Here is a 22,514-nt window from a genome sequence, read left to right on the forward strand (position 1 = left end):
AAGCTACTGCCTAGGCTGTTGTGGCCTGTGCAACACCTCTATCTGTGCTATTCTGTTTATGTGCCCATCATGCCAGGCCTGGGTGACTGATGACAAACACTGGCTAATGTCAACTGGATGAGCCATTTTTGTCTACTTGGTTGCTCAATTCCTCTTCCATGGTGGAGGCTTTCTTGTTGACCACTGTCACGCTTTCTGGTCACACTTGGTACCCACTCCCATATGCCCATCCACGTGCCTCTACTGTAGAGTTTCTTGCCTCCAACTATTCAGTCCATTTCACTTCAGGCTTCTGATCAGCCAGCAAAGCCATTCACCCCAGCCCATGAGTCTACAAATATATTCTTACCTCAGGCCACTTCTCCTTCCACACTAAGCAGATGAAAAGGTACACCACTCAAAGCTCCACCCATTGGAAAGATCTTTTCTCAGCACTGTCTTTCAAAGCTACTCTTGAAAGTGGCTGCGATGTACTCATCACCCACCTTCAGCTTGCACTCAACTACCAAATATCCCACCTGTAAACCAAGCATGGGGTTCCCTTCTTCAGGTAGTTGTACTGGAAATTCCCCTAACCATATGGCCACAGTGCAAGCTGGGAGAGGGGCACTGGACAGTCATGGAGGATGGCATGTGGGTCTGGAGTTTCCAATTATGAAGCTTGATTGTTCCCTCTGGTCCTGCTTGGGCTTGATTCTGGATGGACCATTTCCATCTTAAGATAGATTGCTATGGGTTTGTGTATCTTTAGGACTTGGAGGGTCTGACAGAACTCAGTTCATGATGGAGAGTTTCATACTTGTGTCACTTGATACCCCAGAGTCAAGTGTTCTATGTCCACTGGGGTCCAGGAACATTCCAGTATTTGCTCTTCAAAAAGCATAGAATTCTGTGCTGCAGATGGCATGACCTTGGTCCAGAACATCAGGGGCTTAAGTTGATTCTCCCACTGGGGCTTGCATAAGATCCATAATGCATATTCCCCCCCCCCCATTGACATCTCCAATATAAAATCTTCCACCAGATCATATGTTCCATGTGGCCAAGTTACTTGCATTACAGCCGGGACTGATTATAGATCCCTTTCTTGCTCCAGGCCCCACCCAAAGTTAGCTATCTTTTATGTCTCCTGGGTTGAAGTGGCGTTGAGAGGTGTGAAATGTATTGTCTCCAGAACCCAACCCAAAGAGGGGTTCTGGAGGCAACCAATGTCAGACATTTTACTTCATTCTTTGTAATAGAGGATGCAAGATGCAGCAATTTATCCTTTACTTTGAACAGGATCTCTCAGCGTTCCTCTAATCACTGGATCCCTAACAATTTTACCAATGCACCATGTTCATGCATCTACATAAAGTTTATCTCCTACCATCAGAAGTGAGTTGTTTCACCAAGGCCTCCAGTATGCTAGCCACCTTTTACTCTCCCTGCTCTGCTACTGAAGTAATGGATCAATGTGTTACCCTGGAAGATGTCCAGATACTCCAGATTGTTTGTGACTATATTGTGATGACTGCAGGAGAGTTAACATACACTTGGGACAGCACTGTGCATGTATATTATTGTCCATTGCACATGAACAAAATTGTTTCCGATTTTCTTCTCTGATTGCAATAGAAAAAACTCGATGGCTGCGTATCATGCACCTGAGTTGACATGATCTTCTCTAGCAGTGAGACCATGCATGATAAGGCAGCCATAATTGGATCTACTACTTTGTTGAACATGTGGTAATCTACAATTATTCTACATTCTGCAGGGACTAGACTGGTGAATAAAGTTGAGATAGGGAGCTAAGAAAGAGATTATCAACACTGCATCATTAAGATCTTTAGGGGTGACAACAGTCTCCAACCATACCCTTGGAATGTGATATTGTCTTTGATTTACTATCTTGGGGAGAGGATGGCATTTTCAGAGGCTTTTTCTCTGTACCCTCATTGACTGGGGGCTGCCTGGGAAGAATGTGGCCTTTGCTCAAATGTGGGAGTTAGGTCATTTTGGATAGGCTTGAGAGGGTCCCCACATATCCTGAAACTGTAAGCAAATATCAGAATGCATGTATATTTTTCTAGAATCCATACCTTTTTATTGAATTCTCAAAGGATTCTTTAACACCCAAACGATAAAGTTACACTGATATGAAGCCTCACTTCATCCTCCCGTTTTCTCCAGGCGCTTTTCGTATTCTCTCTTGTTTAAAGAGTTGATGATGTACTTCGGTGCCAGCTACTCTGGCCTTCTTTGTGCTCTGCAAGAACACTAAGCCCATTCCCAGCTCAGACCTTTTACATTAGCTGTTTCCTCTGCCTAGAATATCTTTCCTCAGAGGCTCCCACGGATGGCTTTCTTTTTTTTTTTGTTCACCTCGGTTTTCAGTTTAAATGTCACCTTCTCATAGAGGCCTGCTCTGATTCCACAAAATAGTCACTTTCAAGCATATTCTTCTGTTTCGTTTCTAACACTATCATCATCTGGTTTTCATTTTTTATTGCATACTTTTGTCTGGTAGTACATGAACTCCATAAAAACAGAAATCATTCATCTTGCTCACCATGTTATCCCTACTGCCTAGAATAGTGCCTGGCATATAGCAGACACTCAAAATGGTTTCTGAAATAAATCGATAAATGCTTGTTTTCTTTATCCATCTGAAAATAGTTTCCTGCATGTTCCCCCCTTATGTCATCTCTATAGCACTATAAAATTTACATATAATTATAAACAATCCAAGCATATAAAAAAAGCTTAGGTAATAACGGATACCTATGTACTCATCTCAAAGATGAAACACATGTTAATATTTTGCTTCAATTATTTCAAATTTCTCCTGTGCTTCTTTTAAATTTTCACTAAAAATTTCATATCCCATATTTTGCTCTGCCCTTCCTTCTCAATGGTAACTGCTATCTTGAAGAGAATGTCATTTCTTTATATGTTTTAGTAGTCTAATGATATGTGCTTATATTTATAAATAATGTATGCTATTTTTTGTGTGTTCTGAGATTTTTTATAAATGCTTGCATGCTGTAGGTATCTTTTGGTAATTTGGTCCTGGGTATTTTACATTGTTGTTGAGCCACAGGATTAAACAACTCTGGAGCTGTTCTACCTGTGGACTCATTGTTATATGAGATAATAAAATTCCTTGTTATTTAAGCCACATGAATTTGGTTTGTTGTTATGCACAGGGAAGCCTCTTCACTGTGATAATCTAACTCTATTTAAACATTTCTCATTGTTGAGTCCTTAGGCTCAACAATGTATATTTACATTAAATATGGTTGGGCTGGCAGTTTTCATTTGACTGCATGTTTGCTGATATATAGAAGGTTTTAGTTTCTCCTCTAACCCATGTTGCCCAATCCAGAAACCTTTTGTATTTGTATTTTATTTCTGTGTGCTATGCCTGATTGTTTATGATCTCCCCCAATTTATATATGTAACACTAATCCACATCATGACATGTTAGGAGGTGGGGCCTTTGGGTGATGGTTAAGTCATGAGGGTGGAGACCTCATGAATTGGATTGGTAGATGCGTAAGGGGCTGTCTTAGTACAATCAGGCTGCTATAAGAAAAATACAATAGACTGGAGAATTTATAGACAAGATAAATTTATTGCTCCCAGTTCTGGAGGCTGGGAAGTCCAAGACCATGGTGTCAGCAGACTCAGTGTCTGGTGAGGGCTCATTCTCTGCTTCATAGATGGTGCCTTCTTGCTGTGTCCTAACATTGCAGAAAGAGCAAACAATCACCCTCAGGCCTCTTTTATAAGAGTACTAATCTCCTTCATGAAGGTTCTGCCCTCATGACCTAATCACACCCTAAAGTTCCCACCTCTGAATACCACCACATTTGGGATTAGGTTTCAACACATTTTTAGGGTATATAAACATTCAGACCGTAGTGAGGACTGAAGAGATCAGGGTTCTTCCCTTCCACCATGTGAGGACTCAGCTGTGAACCACATCATCTATGAACCACATCATCTATGAACCAGAAAGTGAGACCTCACCAGACAACAAATCTCCTGGGACTTTGACCTTGGAATTCCCAGCCTCGAGGACTGACAGAAATACATTTCTGTGGTTTATAAGTCACCCAGTTTATGGTATTTTGTTACAGCAGCCTGAATGAACTAACACATTTAGTTGCTTAAAACAATAGAATGCATTATCTTGCCCAGTTTCTGAGTGTCAGGAATCTGGGAGCAGCCTAGCTGGGTGGTTCTGGCTAGGACTCTCTCATGAGGTTGCAGCCAAGTTGCTGGCTGGGGCTGCAGTCATTTGAAGGACTGGGGGATATGTTCTCAAGCTCATTCATATGACTACTGTCAAGAGGCTTCACTTCCTCTCCATGTAAGACTCTCCACAGTGTTTTTCCCAGATTCTCCCAGATAGAGTAATCCGAGAGAGAGAGAGAGAACAAAGGGGCTCCTCCAGCACACCACCATGCACCAGCCACCACCACGTGGTCATTAAACTGGGAATCATCTTTGACTTCTCTCTCACTGTTATCCTCCATGTATCATCAATCACAGATCCCATCCTTCTAACCTCTTCAGTGCCTCTCAGGTCAAGCCACTTCTCTCCATCCTATTTTTAAAAACTCCAGGATGAGGTGTTCATAGATAGATAGATAGTTATAGTAGTTATAATATTAAAAAATAGTACACATTGATTGAGCTCCTATTATGTATAACAGCATCATTGTAGTCTTCTTACCAAAATTCAGAGGTAGCTATTACCCCCTTTTTACGGATGAGGACACTGAAGCTCAGAAGGGCTGATGGACTTGCCCAGGTTCATACATAGTAGAACCTTGATCCATGTGGGGATCTTTTGACCACAGTGACTTTTTTGTGTGCCACTGTACTCCATCACCTTCTCTTGGAGTTATTCTATATTTTGTTTTCTTCCCTACCCAAATGACTCAACTGTTTTTGAGTTAGCCACTTGGACTGTGGTCAACGTTTTTGCCAGTGTTCTTTGTAAGGCTTTGCAGTTCAGTTGTGTAGCAGACAACTTTTTTAAAAATTGAAGTTTATAAATATACATTTAGAAGTCAAGAACAGGTTTCCCCAAGTGATTCAGGAGCATATTAACTATGAAGGAGAAAAGCTTGCCGGCTTTCAGCAATTTGTGTGAAGAATGACATAGAGCCAGAAGAATGTGGCCCGAGAAAGAACCACAGATGTACCTACCCCCTTGCTGGCTCCCAGTGGAAGGGAGTGGAGCTGAGCCAGACCTGAGGCAGAACATGATTGCTCATTGTGTAGGTGAACAGCCGGGATTCATTAGGGCTGGAGACTTCCATGAAGGGACCAGTTATAGCAGGCTCCAGTGGAAGGGTCCTTTGTCTTTTCCACAGTCCTGCCCTTCTCCATCTCTGGCCTTGGCTGACTTGAACTTGGTGTTTTGCACAGCTAATGGAAACCAAACTTAATTACCAGAAGTCTGGGATGCCTCTTATAGGTTTGCAGACCAGTTCCACCTCTGCCCTCTTTCCTCTGGCTTTCCCAGTGTGTGGTTGCTTCTTAGCTGCTGATCTGCAGAAGTGATAGCTGGGAGATTGAGGAAACTGTAAGAATTCACAAAGACAGTCTCCTCTCTGTCTCTCCCTATGGATTCACATGCAACCAGCCTCCCTGGTGGCACTGAAAAAGGTACAGGTATTGTTAGAGTGCCTCATCCTTTCAGGTGAAAATTAGTGGGTATTATGACTTGTAATTAAATGGGTGGCCTGACTCTATCTTTAGAGCCAATTTGTTTTTATTCCTGATGCTGATTATTAGTAGATAATTCTTAATTCCAGGTATCATGCCCTACGTCCCAGCATGCCACTTTGTCTTTTTCATACACAGCCTTTCTTGTGATTTATTCTCCCCTGAAGCAAGCAGTGATAGGAGGTGAGGGCAGAGGGGGAGATAAGCATCATAGAAATAACTAACATTTACTGAGATCTTAGTATATTTTAGGCACTGTTTTGAGCTCCTTACTCTAGCCCTATGGGGACAGGTACTGTTCTTCAGACTTAGCAGATGAGGAAACCAAGGCCATTATAGGTGAAATAATATGCCCAGGTGTATGCAGGTAGCGAGTGGTCCATCTGCATTCAACATTAGTCAGTAGAGTCCAGAGCAAGTGCTCTTAAGTCAGAAATATTTTTTAAAGGTGAGGAGGAGGTGAGAGGGCCCTCCAAATGTCCATTGTGCAGTTTATAGCCTAGACTCAACGACTGTATATATTCACAAAATCACTCCCCAAATCTCAGATTTGGTCCATTTTTCAATTTCAACTTATGAAGATTAGTGATTCTAAAAAAGTTGCAAGTTTGCAAATGAGAAGGCTATGGCTCCCTCTTATTCAAAAGCCTGCATGCAAAAATTTGCATATGATTTTGGAAGATTCAAAGTCCCTCAAAAAACCCTATCTCAACCAGGAGCTTCCAGATTAAGAACCCTTGATTTAGAACAATACTAAACTCTATCAATATGAAAAATAGAATTGACCATAATGGGGACAGAAAGGTAAACTTGTGTAGAACATAGAAATTTGTGTAGTGCTGAATGTCCTCGGTAAACTACTGACTTTTCTGTATCATAATAACAGTTCTCCTCTTTCTCTTCCAGCCCTGGGATTATTGTGCAGTTCAACAAGGTAATATCTGATTACTACTTTGACTTCTCCAGAAAAATACATCCTCCACCTTTGCAGAGCATCTTTTTGAGAGTTTCTTTCCAGGTTCCTCAGCTCTAGGAAATTTACAAACCCAAATTAGTGACAACAAACTGGCAAATCAACTCTTGAAGGGGATTCCAGAAACAGAATAAGGGCCTCTGTTTCCAGACCCCCGAACCTAGAGAAGTAAAGGCGCGGTGGCTCAAGCCTGTAATCCCAGCACTTTGGGAGGCCGAGGCGGGTGGATCACGAGGTCAGGAGATCGAGACTATCCTGGCTAACATGGTGAAACCCCGTCTCTACTAAAAATACAAAAAACTAGCCGGGTGTGGTGGCGGGCACCTGTAGTCTCAGCTACTTGGGAGGCTGAGGCGGGAGAATGGCGTGAACCCGGGAGGCGGAGCTTGCAGTGAGCCGAGATCACACCACTGCACTCCAGCCTGGGAGACACAGCGAGACTCCGTCTCAAAAAAAAAAAAAAAGACCTACTACCAGGGACTTCCTTAGCAAGTAGCCAAACAGGTTTGTTGGGAAGGAAAAGTAATCTTTCTTCACTACCCATCTTAGATTCCTTGGCTGGGGCCCTGTAAATTAGAATGACAAACAAACAAACAAGCAAACAGAAAAACAACAAAAGAACAGATTAACAAGAGAAAAACAAAAGTTTATTAACTTGTGCATGGTGCTTACACGTGGAGGTACCTAGTGAGGAGTAACTCAAAGGGATGGTTAGAATTTGGGTTTATATTGCATTTTAAAAAAGAACAATAAATTCACAGAGAAATGGCAAGACAACGAAACAGGCCTTTGAGCTTCTACGGGGAGCAAATTATGGGAAGATAAATAAATGGGGGTACTAATGGGAGATAAGACTACTTAGTAAGTTTTGCTATGTAGATTCTTCTGGGCTGATAAGGGTCTAGGGTTGTCTCCAGTGATTAACTTCTGTCCGTCCTGGTAGAGAGGGGGAGGTGGAGACCTCTTCTTGTATCTACTTCTTCTTAACTGCTTTCAGCTCAAAATAATCCTTATGCCAAAGGGGCATATTTGGGGGTGGTATATACTGGTACCCTTCAGGTTCATCACCTACAGCCCCATCCTGTCAGGGGGATGCAATTCATGTAGGGATGAGGCTGCTTGGTATTAACTCAGGAAGGTGTGTGTGGTGGGGGGTGGGAGATGGGGACCCGGGAGATGAAAGGAAAAAGGAAGTGGTGCTGTCAGCTGGAGTTGAAACAGGCGCCGGCCCGAGAGGCTCTTATGCCTACAGTTATTTGGAAACTAAGTCATCTTCTTCCCCATCCCATCACCAAAGGACCAGTATTGGTTGGCCAGCAACAAGGTGAACTTCCCTTCTTCTAACCTCTACCCTCTACCTCTTAGGTATATGCTGCCCTCTGGTATTCTGCTCCTGTTTAAGGCTACTCTTGGTGCTTATTTTAAACTGATTTCACCTCAATATGGAAGTTGAGTGTAGGAACAAGACTCATCCCATGCGATGTTCTTGGGGGCAGTCTCAGGACAGATAATAGAGATAATGATTAATATTTATTGTGCACTTAGTATGTGGCAGGCTCTGTGCTATGGGCCTTACATGCATAATCTTATTAAATTCTTCCAATGATCTACAAAGGAGGTTTGATTATTCTTTCCATTTTACAGATGTGAAGACTGAGTTTCAGAGAGTTACTTAACTTGCTTAAGGTCACACAGCCAGTAAGTGGCGAATCAACAATTAGAACACAGGCCTGCTGAGTTCTTGCTTCCAGTCACTTTACTGCAATAGGCCCCCAGAAGCAGGGCTGGAGTTCAGAAATTCTTTCTAGTGGAGCACCTGTGTCAGGGCTCCTGACCTTCTGATCTGTCCTGAGCCTTACAGATTCTATTCCTCAGGTTTCTCCCCTTATCTTTTCCCTTCCACTTCCGTTTCTTAATCCTCACTCCAGGCCTTCATCAATAGTCCAGGGTGACTTCTCTTCCTGAGATGTTGCTTTGAGCTCAGCACCCCCTACTCCTAAACCACCAGGGCTCCCCAATATCTAGAAAATAAAATTAAAACTTTTATTAGAGGTAACTGTCCCCATGATTCAATTATCTCCACCTGGTCCTTCCCATGACACGTGGGGATAATGGGAACCACAAGTCAAGATGAGGTTTGGGTGGGGACACAGCCAAGCCATTTCAAATGGTTAAATATAATTCTGCATATGCAGCATCGTAAGAAGCTCTATAACCTGGTGGCTAAGACTACAATACAGCCTGTGGACCTAAGCTAACCGGGTTCAAACTCTGGCTCTGCCCCTCACTAACTGTGTGGCCTTGGATGAGTTATTGAATCCTCAATGGTTCCATTTCTCTAATTGGAAAATACAGAGGCTAGGTTTATTGTGACGAATAGTTGAGTTAATACATGTAAGGTACCTGGCACGGAGAAGTTTATAAAAAATGTAACCTATTATCTTATAAAACATCCTTCTTCCTCACTTCGAGATGTCACTTGCTATCTTGTACCTAAGCTGAGCCCTCTCGGTGGAGGCAGTGAGGGTTCTTATGTGTTCTTCTCCGTTCCTGCCTGGCGTGTGTGCAGGGGCTGTTCATGTTGCTGAATTCACCATGGATCACAGGAAGAGGAAAACTTTTTCCAGTAGCCTATAGATAAGCTTTCCAAACTGTGATCACCTGGAGCAAACGGAGAGGAAAGGAGATAAACGAGGGGTGTTGAGTGCGGAGTGGAGGAAGGCTCCCTTTATCCTCCCATCACCAACTCCTCCTTCTCTTTAGGCCAGGCTTTTAATCAGGCTCTCCGTGTGCGGTCAGAGCGGGCACAGCCAGCTCCCGTCTCAGCCTCGCGTAGGAAGACCTCCCGGCCTCACCTGAGCGCCCCGCAGCCCTTTGTACCTTCGCTCCCACCCAGGGTCCTGCGGCCCCTCCTCCCAGCATCCAACACTGGGAGCCCACCTGGACCTGGGCTGGCCTCCCTGCTCCGCACCTTCCTTCGCAGCCGCCGTCCTCGGGCTTCAGGAATGGCCACACCTCCCGGGGCCCCGCAAGGGTTAAGGCAGCAGAGAGGAGAGGTTTGGGCTGACGTCGCTCTGGCTGAAGGTGGTTCCCCTCAGATGAAGATGGGAGAGCCTGGCGAGCTGAAACCCGAGCTCCCGCTCAGCTGGGGCTCGGGGAGGTCCCTGTAAAAGCCGCCTGCCCCTGGCGTCCCTAGGTCCCTCCTCTCCCTCCCCAGCAGACGCTCGGGCACCAGTCGCGGCAAGGATGGAGCTGGGTTGCTGGACGCAGTTGGGGCTCACTTTTCTTCAGCTCCTTCTCATCTCGTCCTTGCCAAGAGGTACTGTGAGTAGCGTCCGGGACACCCTAGGAGGGAGCATTTTCCTCCTGAGGTCTGCCTGGGAGCAGGACTGGGAGTCTCAGGAGGTGTGGTGTATGTGTGTTTGGGGTGGGGGGGTTGGAAGGGGGTGCTTTTCCAGTGATAATCTTGGGGACTTGGCTGGTGGTGCTGGAGCTCCTGTGGCCCTCCCTGAGACTGTGACATGGTTTTGTCATCCCAAATCGTGGGCCTGAACTGTCTCAGGAAAGCGGACCAGCTCCTATTTTATTTGCTCTTTTTATCATTTTAAAAGTACCAAATTGTCTTAGGTAATCAATTCTGAGTTGCCCGCTCTGACTTGCAAAAGCTAAGTTTCCCTTGGAAAGGGCTCCCTCAGAGGTGAGCAGGAAAGAAGGAAGAGAGGGAAAGAAAACGAAAAAGAAAAAGAAAAGGAAAGAGAGAGAGAGAAGGAAGGAAGGAAGGGGAGAGAGAGAGAGAAAGAAAAGAAAGAAAGAAAAGCAAGCAAGCAAGCAAGCAAGCAGGGCTTGCTTGGTGTTCTGGTGAATGTTGCTTCACGAAATCCTACAGTCATACCCCTTCAGAGCATATCCAAGCACAGGAGATTGACTCACTCAGCATATATAGACACACTCCCTTTCTGATGAGAGTGAGAAATAAGAAAAAAGCCAAGGTTAAAAGTGCAGATTGTTTCTGGGGATGCACAGGGTTTGTTTTGAAGGAGCTCTGGCTTCTTTGGTTTTCATATGTCATTTTCTAAGCCACAATCCCCAGGTCAAATGGGCTTCTGGGGACAAATGAGGCTGGTACATGACATGGAGATCCAGCTAAGGGCAGAAGCGAGGGAATGGCAGGCTTGTCTTATGACAGCCCGCTTGCTGGTAGGCAGGGAAATGGGAACGTCATAGGAACATCTGTCCTTCTATAGCCCAGGGGTAAGGTGAGACCTCATGAGGTGAGGTGAGGGCAGGCTGAGATGTACAGATATGACCAAATGGGGCAGCTCTGAATAGGGGCAAGCTATGTGTGAGCCTTCGCTGCTTCCCTTCTGTGCTGGTTACCTGTCACCTGAACTCTACCTGAGAGCTGGGTGCTCTGCCGCCGCAAGTAGCTGGCAAGTTCCTGAGAATGAAACAGGCCAGGTGGGGTGGGGAGGATGCTAAATGCAATAGCCTGTATAGAAGGGAAACTCAGCCATGGGCACATCCCTTCATGATCAGCAAAAAACTGAGATACACAAACCCCCCTGCCCTTCATTTTGGTCAAACTTTCCATCTACCTAGAGCCTGCCTGCCCAGGTAGGATGTTGCTTAATGATTTACAATAAAGATGGTGAGTGTTTCATTTGAATTTTGCCTCCATGGTGTCTGGAGCAGCCCAAAGACAATAATAAAGGAAGAAGGAACCCTTCGTAAGGGCTGGCAGTCCTTACACCAAGGGGAAGTGGGTGACTTTGCATTAAGGCACCTCCCTACTTCATCTTCGCCTTTGGGCATGGTGTCGGTGGACCAGCTCTAGAGGACCTGGTTCTTCTCAGAGTGCCAGGGCTCAGTGGATTCGATTCCTCAGGGTTACATCAGTGTTCCCCTGCTTCCTTTTTTTATTACATGGCAGGTGAGGCTCTTCAAAGTCATAAAAGTTTAAAAAAAAAAAAAATAAAAACACCTGAGCTGCCTCTTTTTCCTAGCCCAGAATCTGAAAAATCCATTTATTTCTGACCCGAGAACCTCTTTTACCTTTGGCTGTGAAAAAGCTTCAGGGAGGATGCACAGTTTGTTGGTGGCTAAACTGCTGCCTGAACCAGAGCGCAGCTTCATGTATTTAGCGAGGATATTTTAGTTGTTGAATGTTTTACTCACATTTCGAGGGAAGACAGAGGAATCGCGTGAAGGAAAATATTTCTTCAAGCAGTGAAGGGAGTCCACTCCCTGCTGGGATGCTGAATCTGGCCCCAGTCGAGAAAAACTTGGAAGCATATTTCCTCTAATTAACTTTTCTAAAAAGAGTATTTGCTGAATTGTAAACATCCATGGGGATGGTACGGGAGAGCGTTGTTGCTCACCGGCATGTGACACATGTTGGGAGGATGAGAATCCAAACACGAGGCCAAGTGATAACACAACATAAACAGAAGCGGGGGAGAAGCCCAACTCCACTGACTTCACCAAATTGCAGTAGCTCTGCCAGTGTGATTCTGCCGAAGAGGAAAACCTCATTTAAAATATGGGACTCTTGGGAATGAAAACTTAATCTGGAGAACTTCATAAGTGTTGCTTCCAACAGACACTAACTTGTGGGGAATGAACATAAATGCAACCAGGGAAGATAATTTGAAGTGCAGATATTCAGTGGGCAGGAAAAGCCAGCTAAGAAAGGAAATGTGGAAAGAAAGCAACGGAGGCGTGTCAAGAAAAATTAGATGTTAGATTACACTGGGATGTGTTGGCAAATTCCCAGGAGAAAGCTAGGAAAATTGGGCCTTCTTGGCAGGGGTGGATTTTTGTGGGGATCATGAAGAGGGTGTTTCCCTAATATATACTCTGAGAGCTCCTGGCATCCCCAACAGGAAAATAATTTAATGATGGGATCATGGAGTTTAGGAGCTGAGAGTGACTTTAGAGATTATTTTAGTATGAGTCCCTCAATTCAGAGGACGAAGAGATTAAACATCAAGCAAACACTTAGTGAACATTTATTAATGTGTCCAGTCTTTGAGCCAAAGGCTTTATGTGCGTTAATTCTCAGACCACCCTGAAACGGCATTGCTATTATTATCCCTGTTTTACAGATGAGGTTCAGAGAGGTTCTATGAAACACAGAGGTTTAAGGATACACAGGCATGGTTCCTCCAAAAATTGAACATAGAATTACCATTTGATCTAGCAATTCAATTTCTGGGTATATACACAAAAGAATTGAAAGCAGGGACTTGATTAGATATTTTTACATCAACGTTCATAGCAGCATTATTCCCAATAGCCAAAAGGTGGAAACCACCCAAATGTCCATTGGTAAACTGGATGTAGTTTACACCTACAATGGAATATTATTCAGCCTTAAAAATAAAGGATATTCTGATACATGCTATAACACAGATGAACTTTAAGACCTTATGCTAAGTGAAAGAAGCCAGACACAAAAAGACAAATGTTCTGTCATTCCACTTACGTGAAGTACTTAGAATAGTCAAATTCATGTAGACAGAAAGTGGGATGGTAATTGCCGGGGGCCAGGAGAAGGTGGAATGGGAGTTATTATTTGATGGGTACAGAGTTTCAATGTGGAATAGTGAAAAGTTCTGGAGATAGATGGTGGTGATAGTTGCACAATAGTATGAATGTACTTATGCCACTGAACCATGCACTTAAAAACGATTTGAGGCCAGGCGTGGTGGCTCACGCCTGTAATGCTAGCACTTTGGGAGGCCAAGGCGGGTGGGTGAGGTCAGGAGATCAAGACCATCCTGGCTAACACAGTGTGAAACCCTGTCTCTACTAAAAATACAAAAAATTAGCTGGGCGTGGTGGTGGGCGCTTGTAGTCCCAGCTACGCGGGAGGCTGAGGCAGGAGAATGGTGTGAACCCGGGAGGTGGAGCTTGCAGTGAGCCGAGATTGCACCACTGCTCTCCAGCCTGGGCAACAGAGTGAGACTCTGTCTCAAACAAACAAACAAACAAACAAAAAACCCAACCAACCAACCAAACAAAAAAACTATTTGAAAGGTAATTTTTTGTATTTTTCCACAATAAATAAATAAACGACTACACTAGCAGATTAGTGGAGCCCAGGGTGAGCTCAGGCTGTCTAGTTTCTGAACCCAAGTTCTCCCGTTACCTGGAGGACTTACATTCACACATCCAGCATATGGACTGATTATGCTGACGGACATCTAACTTTGTTAAGGTTTCAGGACGCACATGAAGCAGGGGAGAGAGAGCCCTTGCTAGCTCCTGTTTTAGTGGCATTGTTGCTGTGTCTTGGCTGGCTGTGGCAAAGAGGGAGACTATGCTGATAGACCACAAACTGGCAGCCTTTGGAGCCAAAAGACCTGCAGAAGGTATTTAGTAGGACACAAGTGCTTCAGAGTGTTTTGAACCTGAATGTCTTGAGTTAGGCTGGATCCTCTCTAGGGTCTGACACCCCACTTCTCAACCCATATGTTTGATACCTGCTAATCCCTACTAGCATTTGAAGTTCTGACCTCCCATTTCTGAGAGGGATGGGACAGGAAGGGGGAATGAGAGGGAGAAGATGGAAGGCTGGATGGTGAATGGAGGGAAACAAGGGAGTTAAGCTGCTGAGGACTAATTGGCCAACAGGATTTTTCAGAGCATCTGGTACATCAGACTTTATCAGTGTCTAACATATTTTAATCTGTATATTTCATGGAACATCATCTTACCTATCTCTGTGACCTCTAACTCATTGGTAAAATGTTTTACTTTCATAAATGCCCTTGAGCATGAGCTTTCAGTGGAAACTGAGACAGGGCTGGGTGTTATATCTGGGTCAATTACCTGTGAACAAAGTACCTTAGACATAGGAGCCCAGAAGCAGAGGTGACCTAGAGTGTGTAAGTCCCTCAGGAATATGCAGAAGTCTTGGGGAGGGCTTTAGAATGCCACTGGCATGGACCATCGGGTTGACTTAATCTTATCCACGTCTGGGTTATACTGGCTAGACAGAAATGGCCAAGATAATGGTGCCTGGGACCTAATGACAGGTCTTAAGTCTGAAAATTATTTCCATCTGCCCCACTGGGGTGGCCAATCCTGATGCAAAGGAAAACTTCTCTACCTGCCTCCCCTGAGATCAGCTGTAGAAGCTGCAGTTGATTTGGGGTGTAAGCAAATTGAGAAAAGCGTCATTTCCATGATAAATGAGGGAAGGTTGTGCCCTATTCCCCCCTCATGGGGGAGGAGCTGTCATCCTCACTTTGTGGATATTTGAAAGTAACAAGAGCCCAGCCTCCCTCCCCTCTTATTTTAAAGACGAGGGAAATGCAATGTTTACATTTTCCAGTTCCTGAATTCCAGGGCAGAGAACCCAGAGGCCAGCTGGAAAACTGAAAGCTACCAGATCAGTGGCAGAAACTCTATCAGATTCCAAGCCTGGTCTATGTTTAAGGAATTCTGTTTGTCAGTCATCTCAACACCTGGGCGAGAGCTTTAGATTAAAACGAAGAGAAAGAAGTAAAAAATTCAGGACACACCAGATCTCATACCTATAAACAGAACCACTCCAGGAAGGCAGAGAATTGGAGTTGGCTGGAGATATTCCTCTCTGAATCAGAGTGACTGCTACCCCTACTCAACTCTACCCCTTTTTCTTGGTTGTAATTGTCTGTGAGACAGACTAAGAGCTCATGTGGGTTGAGAGTGGAGTAAGTAGGGGTTGCGCATCAGGCCATCTTTACCCTTGATGATAGAATCATCAATGGTGGAAACACCTTTGAAGAGGCTTCCATCCTAGCATACCTAAGGAAATGAATCCCAAGTTTGGGTATCCAAATAATTTATTGAGTTTGTGGTAAACACTAGGCACTCCCCTATATGCTTTTTATATATTTACTTAGTCCTCACCACAAACCTAGGAGGTAAGTACTATTGTTGTTTGCCCCACTTCACATACAAAGGAGCTTAGGCAAAGGGTTTCAGTACCTGCCCGGGTCATATAACTGGATATCCATGTTTTTGAATCCAGTCTGACTCCATAAGGCGTGCCCTGAAATACGACACAACACCACTACAGTAAGCAGTAGGTCCAACGGTGGCAGATCTGCTGGCTGTATTTTGGCCAAATGATAAAAAATCATGGTGTTAGTAAAGGAGTCTGATTATCCCTGGAACATCCCAAGTGCCCAGATTGGCCTGCGTCAAGTCATGTGCTCACCTCTGTGGAGGTGGAGTGGATGCAGGAAAAAACAGAGGCATCAGCAGCCCCAGTAGCACCACATGGAACCCAAGAGGAGCCGTTCCCTAGGGGAAACAGGGGTGCCAGGCAGACTGAAAGTCCAACCAGTTTCTGGGATAGTTGTTCACGGTGTCATGTACCTTGCTCTCAGTAGATATGAGAGGTGAGAGTTTCTTTGTCCCATGGTAAATTTTTATCATCCAAATCACGTGTCTGTTTGCAGAGGAACGGAATTGCGAATGAGACCATTTATTTCCAGCGTGGCCCTGACATTGTGTACGTCTGCTCCTTTATGGATGTGTTCTGTGTAAACTCTTAAGCCATGGGATGGGAGGAGCAGCCCTGGAATGAGTAAGGGGGAGCACTTTTCTCCCTTCTTTTTTGGCAAAAATAGTTGATGAATATTGCAGGGGATGGAGACTCAATCCCTTTTACTCTAATCCTAAGATGGGTTTTAACCAATTCATGTCAACTTTGAATGAGGATCTACTATCTACCAGATACCAACGTCCTGGATCTTATATCAGCTATTTAAGGAAGTGGCCCCCTTGGCTGAGCAGCTATGAAGACTACTATTTCTGTCACTCTTCTGTCTCTGGTGTTGGATAAATGCCTTTATTTTTGCAGTCTGGGCATCTTTATCATCGCCTTCTCTGAAGTTCTGGCTGTCTCAGAGGGTTGAATTAGTGGTTTGGCAGCAAGCATCCCTGTAAGTAGAAGTCTGGTCAGTTGACTTGATTGGAAAACCAGGCTGTTGCTGCCAGAACAGAGTGAGGAACACATTTAGCTAACTGTAGCTCAGGGGCGACACAGCAGTTGTCCTCACGCACTGAATTTATGGTGGGTTGAAAAAAATTCCAGCTGGCTTAATGAAAAACCACTGGATGGAGAGGGGATGTTGGGTTGGTTTGCTTGAAATCAAATGAATTGTTTGATGATTCCAAGAAACTAAAGCGTCAATGTTTTTCAAATCCAGTTGCACTTCTATTTACTTTATAATTCCACTGGATGGTATAAGGGAAAAAGACAAAATGAGGCTCTGTGGTCAAACAACTTGAGGTGATCAGAGAATTAACTGATCACCTCAAGTTGTTTGACCACAGAGCCTCTTTTTGTCTTTTTTCCTTATACTATACAGCCGAATTAGTGCTCCGTGGAATACAGTTTGGAAAACTCTGATCTCTCGTCCGTAAGGCATAAGACATGGAATAATATCTCACCATTAAAGAGGAAAGAGTAAGAAGGGAATTTGAAAATCTAAGAAACATGGGCTTCCCTTTAGACTTTTGCATCCACCATGGGATCCCTCCTTAGAAGTTAACGAGAATGATGGAGAACACCTGAAATGTCCTAGGACAAGGTGCCTGGGCTTAGCTTCTACCTGGTATCATCTACTCCTACAATTTTCAACCTACCTTTGCTTACTTGGATACAAGCAGAAGGGAGGACATGGCTGGTGGTAAAAAATCCTTTTTACAACACTTTTTGTTCTGGCTTTTTGCCTCCCAGGGGGTTAACTGCCTGCTTCTCAATGGTGTTCAGCCTCCCTTTTGGGCAAGCCTGATTCTCTGGCCAATCCACTGATAGAACACAATGGGTAAGTATCTCAAGCCCTCATGGAAATGAGATACAAATTGCAGTCAACAAAAATATTCACTAATGGACCCAGTGGATTCCTCTTTCTGTACAATAGAGACTCTGAAAAGTCACAGCAAGAGAAGATTCTAACATCAGTCTTTGTCGCAAATAGCCTTCACGCTGGGAATCACACATGCTCCCATGTCCATATTCATGTATTTATTCAGTAATCCTTATCAAGCCCCTATCAGGTGCCAGGCATGGTTATAGGTGTTGGGTATATCAAGATGAATAGGACAAAGTCCTTTTTCTGAAGGCACTTGCAATCTACTGAGAGAACTTATGGTTCAACTTGGCATTTCCCAAAGTGGGTTTCAGGAAATGCTAATCCTGGGAGACAGTCAGCAAAAGTAAACAGAATCCAGGATGTTATGATGAAATAAGTCTGGGGGATTTGAAGATTGTAGACTCTGCAGAGTCCTGCAGTAAAGAAAGCTATAATTCATTTTTACAATGAAACATTTCACAAAGTTGTTTAGCCACAGAGCCTCTTTTTGTCTTTTTACCTTATGCCATCCAGCGGAATTAGTACTTCATGAAATACAGTTTGGAAAACTCTGATCTCTTGCCCATAAGGCATGAAACATGGAAGGATATCTCACCATTACAAAGGAAAGGATAAGAAGGGACTTTGAAAGTCTAAGAATCATGGGCCTCTCTTCAGACTTTTGCTGAGGTATGGGTAGGAAGTCTGATGTCCTCATCACTTAACATTTGTTGAGATGTTGAAAGGGCCATGGAGATGATGGCACATCCATGTTCCTATAAGAAAGGTTCTCGCCAGCGCTAATCGGTTTGGGCTGTGGAGAAAACTCATTTCCTGTATTCCAGGTGCTTGTAGTAATGTGAGTGGTCTGGGATCACTTGGCAAACTGAGGTGTGAATCTCATTAGCACGCCTGATGATGTGGCAGTCTGGGGGAGTGAGAAGAGCTGTGCCTTGACTTCCCAGCTAGATGTATCATGTCAGATACAATTATCATCAGTCTACAGAGAATATTTGAGCATCCTTCTAATCCCTGGGACATTGAATCTAGGGTCTAATCACTCCCCTCCCCAGCCTCTTTTTTCCCCTCCCCTTCCCCAGAGGCTTTGTCAATCCCTTGCGATTATTTGTTTGAGGTGCCCCCTGCATTGTCACTGTTTCTACCTGATTGATATTTTATCAGATCATGATCGACTACCAAACATTTGACTACAATGTAAAGTAAGAATTGTGGTCCAATTTGTGGTCAAAATTACTCTTGTGTTTGCCAGTTCTGGTAGAGCCCAGTCACTGTGACCCTGATTTGCACAACCTGAAAGTGGTCTGTCTGTTTACACTGGGGCTGTATCCCACAGAGACAGCATATGGGTTTGAGCTGTTCGTTGACCCCTTGTTTGTTGTTTGTGGGACCTTCTTTATTCCTGCCTTTGCTAAATACTGTTCTTGTTGTCACGCAACACAGTTTTTCCCTTGGCCCTAGCATTGTGTGCCTTTTCTCTCTGCCCGGACTTGTTTCAGACAGGATGACTGCAGTGACAATGGATGAGGAATGAAACCAGCTGCTCCTTAAAGGGCATCTTGCCTAGGTGGATTTTGGGAAGCTATGATCTTCTCAGCCCCCACTGAATATATATCGAATTCATCTTTGATACATATTTCTTGGAATGGATATACGTTTACATGTGCATGCACGCAGAATAATAAAAGTAGGCATAAGAGGTGCATATTTCTGTGTGTATATGTATGTATGTGCACATGCATGGGGTATAAAGCATTGTGGTTTGAAACACTGATCAGGGTTTGAATCCTGGCTCTGTCATTTATGGCTAGTTTTATTCAGCAAGTTACTTCCCCTCACTGATGTGGCCCTATCACCTTCCAATCTGCAGACTGAGGATAATTGTATCTATATCATAGGTTGACTGCAGGTATTAAATGAGATAATCCATTTAGCATACTTAGCGTAGTGCCTGGCAAAATGGGAAAACTTGAGAAATTAAAGTTGTCACATACTCCTCCCGTTCCTTCTCATGCTGTTCCCACTAACACAAGTTTCACAAGGAATTGAGAAGGAATGATACTGGGTGTTTCCATCTATAGTTTGATGAAACTTACATGATCCTCATGAGGCTCCCTTTTTCAGGCCAAAGTCCCATTCTACACATCGGTGACTGTCAGAAAGAGAGAAAAAAAGAATCCCAAAAGACTTGTCATACGTCTATCTGTTGACACTTGCTCTCTCTCTGGTTTTAATATGCATCCACCTTCCAGCCTGAGGAGAAATGCCTTCCACATGCCATGGCTTCATTTCTTTGTGTTTGAAATAGGGCTGGTGGCAGGTTCTTGTAGGCACGTGAGGGATAATATCTTATAGAACAGGTGGTTCTGGGCTAATGATGTTCTACCCCAAACACTGAGGCCCCCTTAAAAGTCTGCAGATGAGACGTTGCTCATGACCATCCACCTGTTATAATTCAAGTTTAGAGCCAGCCAGGAATCCTTAGGCAAAAAGAAGTTTCCCTTGATCTTGTTCTAGCTTGCAGAGCTGGGGGAGGTAACTATAATAAGGACTAGCCTGCCTAAAGCTGCTGTCAGCTCAGGACTTCGGGACCCATTGGACATACCATTACAAATGCATCACCCTGGCTCAACATTTTTCTACACTTGACATCTGTTGTTGGCCAGCTGCCTTTGGTAGACAGAAAATCTGGCTTTGGCTTTGCATAGGGGAATCTGGATAGGAGGACAGTAACAGTAATTCTGGAAGCTTTTGGCAAAGAGGTAGACCATGGCAGATCAAGACCCCTGCTGTAGTCCTAATGCACTCTGACTCAGAAAGATTTTAAAGTGTGCAAGACTGGGAACAGGTGGGATAGTCTGTAAAATTCTTGGGTCTTGGGAAAACGAGATTGGATTTTTAGGGTATAGCTTATATTTCATTGTTTTTAATGTAGTCATTCTAGTGCTTTGATTGATATAATATTTGCTGAATTGTATTGCCAAGTTTTATTTATCTGTTTTTGAGGCTGGATCTTGCTCTGTCACCTAGGCTGAAGTGCAGTGGCACAATCATGGTTCACTGCAGCCTTGACCTCCTGGCTCAAGTGATCCTCCCACCTCAGCCTCCTAAGTAGCTGGGACCACAGATGTATACCACTGTGCCCAGTTAATTTTTTAATTTTTTTGTAGAAACTGGGGGCGGGGGTGTGGTGGGGGTTGGGTTTGCTATGTTGCCTAGGCTGGTCTCAAACTTCTGACCTCAAGCCATTCCCCGCCACAGCCTCCCAAAGCTCTAGGATTACAGGCATGAGCTATCACACCTGGCTGCCAAGTATTTTTAGATGCATTATTCAATTATTTTTTTCGGTAACCAGTGCTAATAAAAATAAGACCTATTCAGCTCGTATTCCAACATTTGAAATAATCCAGAAGCAGCTGTCCTTCAATGATTTCGAGCACCACAGTTGTTGAGGATAATGGCAACTGGGGGCTCCTCCAAACTCCTAGAGTTTGGGTTTTGTTCCCTTTGGATATGGATGTAGAATTTCTGTTTTTAAAGTAAAGCAGCAGGGGGCAAGATAAATGGAAGAGGGATTAGAGAAAAGGGACCAGGAAAGGCAAAAGCAAGTGGGTGGAGCCCAGAATGCCATGATATAAACCTGAACAGACTGCTTGAAAAGGCCATGTATGTGTGGGCCCCTGGAGGAGACATTACATCTCGCCTCCTTCGCTCCCTTGCCATCTGTGTCTTTTTCTATTCTGCAGAGAATAAGGGTAATGTCTGATAAATATGTATTTTTTTCTTCAAAAACCCTTTATGCTCGTTGTGTTTTTTCAACTTCAGTGACATCAACAATCTCATCCCTGTGCCTCCATCCTCTTGAAGCTTTGGGGAAATGCCGTGGCAAGCTGTCTTGTCCATGGTTGTCCAGCAGCATAAAGGAGGGGCAGATGCCGTGGATGTGGGTCCAGAGTATAGCCCAGAAGGTCAGAATCCCTTTCAAGGCCACTAAGAAGTCAGGGTTATTATCCTTCATCTTTAGATAAAGTTCATCTTTACGTGGACTGGAGGGAAGGTACCTTTCTTGGTAACACATTCTCCTGGAAATAGTAAAAGCAGCATCATAGGGCTGTGATTCTTAAAGGAATATGCTTATTTGAAAGGTAGAGACTTAGCTCCTACCTCCAGAGATTCTGAGGGAAGAGGTCTGGTCTTTGGTCCAGGAATAAGACTTTTAAACAAGCATCACAGGTAGTTTCAATACAGGTGGTCTGGAGAGAGTGTTGTAAGTGAGAACATGGGCTTCTGATGCACACAGACTCAGTCCCAGCTCCGCCACTTACTGTGTAACCTTGATTAAGGTACTTAATCTTTCTGTGCCTTGATTTCTTTATATATAAAATGCAAGATAGTAATGCAATTGTGTCGACTAAATGAAAGAACACAGAGAAACACACGGAAAGCACTCAGCATGGTGTCTGGCTCAGAGCAAGCTCTCCGTGTAAGTTTATTGCTGTTGTTGCCATTCAGAATGATGAATGACATACCTGAGAGCCAGACCAGCATGATGGTTAATGCTCTCTGACTCTGGAAACAGCCTACTTGGATTTGAATTCTATCTCTGCTACTTACTGCTTGTGAGTATTTAACCCCTCTGAACCTCAGTTTTCTCATCTATAAGATAGAAGTGTTAATTGTCCCTATGCTATAGGGTCGTTGTAATGATTAAATGAGATGATATAGATGAACAACCTAGAACTGTGTCTGGTATATAGAAAGTGCTGTGAAGGTGTTTGCTATTATTATCTGAAACAGGTTATTCATCAACCATTTTCAGTGATTTCAGAGTATAGCGATATCTCCCCTAAACTTTCCTTTGGTGTCACCATTGGAAGCAGAGTTCTGTTCTGAATAGACTACTGATATGACTCAGAGCATGATTGTTGATCTTAAATATGATA

At 44.0% G+C, this 22,514-nt stretch overlaps 1 protein-coding gene across 3 annotated transcripts in view; it reads left to right on the forward strand.

Moving 5' to 3' along the window:
• The first annotated feature begins 9,915 nt into the window (after window positions 1–9,915).
• PAMR1 (peptidase domain containing associated with muscle regeneration 1) overlaps window positions 9,916–22,514 on the forward strand; it is a 99,132-nt gene continuing 86,533 nt past the window's right edge. For all 3 annotated transcript variants that reach the window (XM_001114978.4, XM_001114993.5, XM_077963094.1), the window contains exon 1: window positions 9,916–10,019. In XM_001114978.4, coding sequence (XP_001114978.1) covers window positions 9,947–10,019 — 73 coding nt within the window. In that variant the 5' untranslated portion in view covers window positions 9,916–9,946. The remainder of the gene's footprint in view (window positions 10,020–22,514) is intronic.

Source organism: Macaca mulatta, chromosome 14 (genome assembly GCF_049350105.2).
Source record: "Macaca mulatta isolate MMU2019108-1 chromosome 14, T2T-MMU8v2.0, whole genome shotgun sequence".
Taxonomy (NCBI): Eukaryota; Metazoa; Chordata; class Mammalia; order Primates; family Cercopithecidae; genus Macaca; species Macaca mulatta.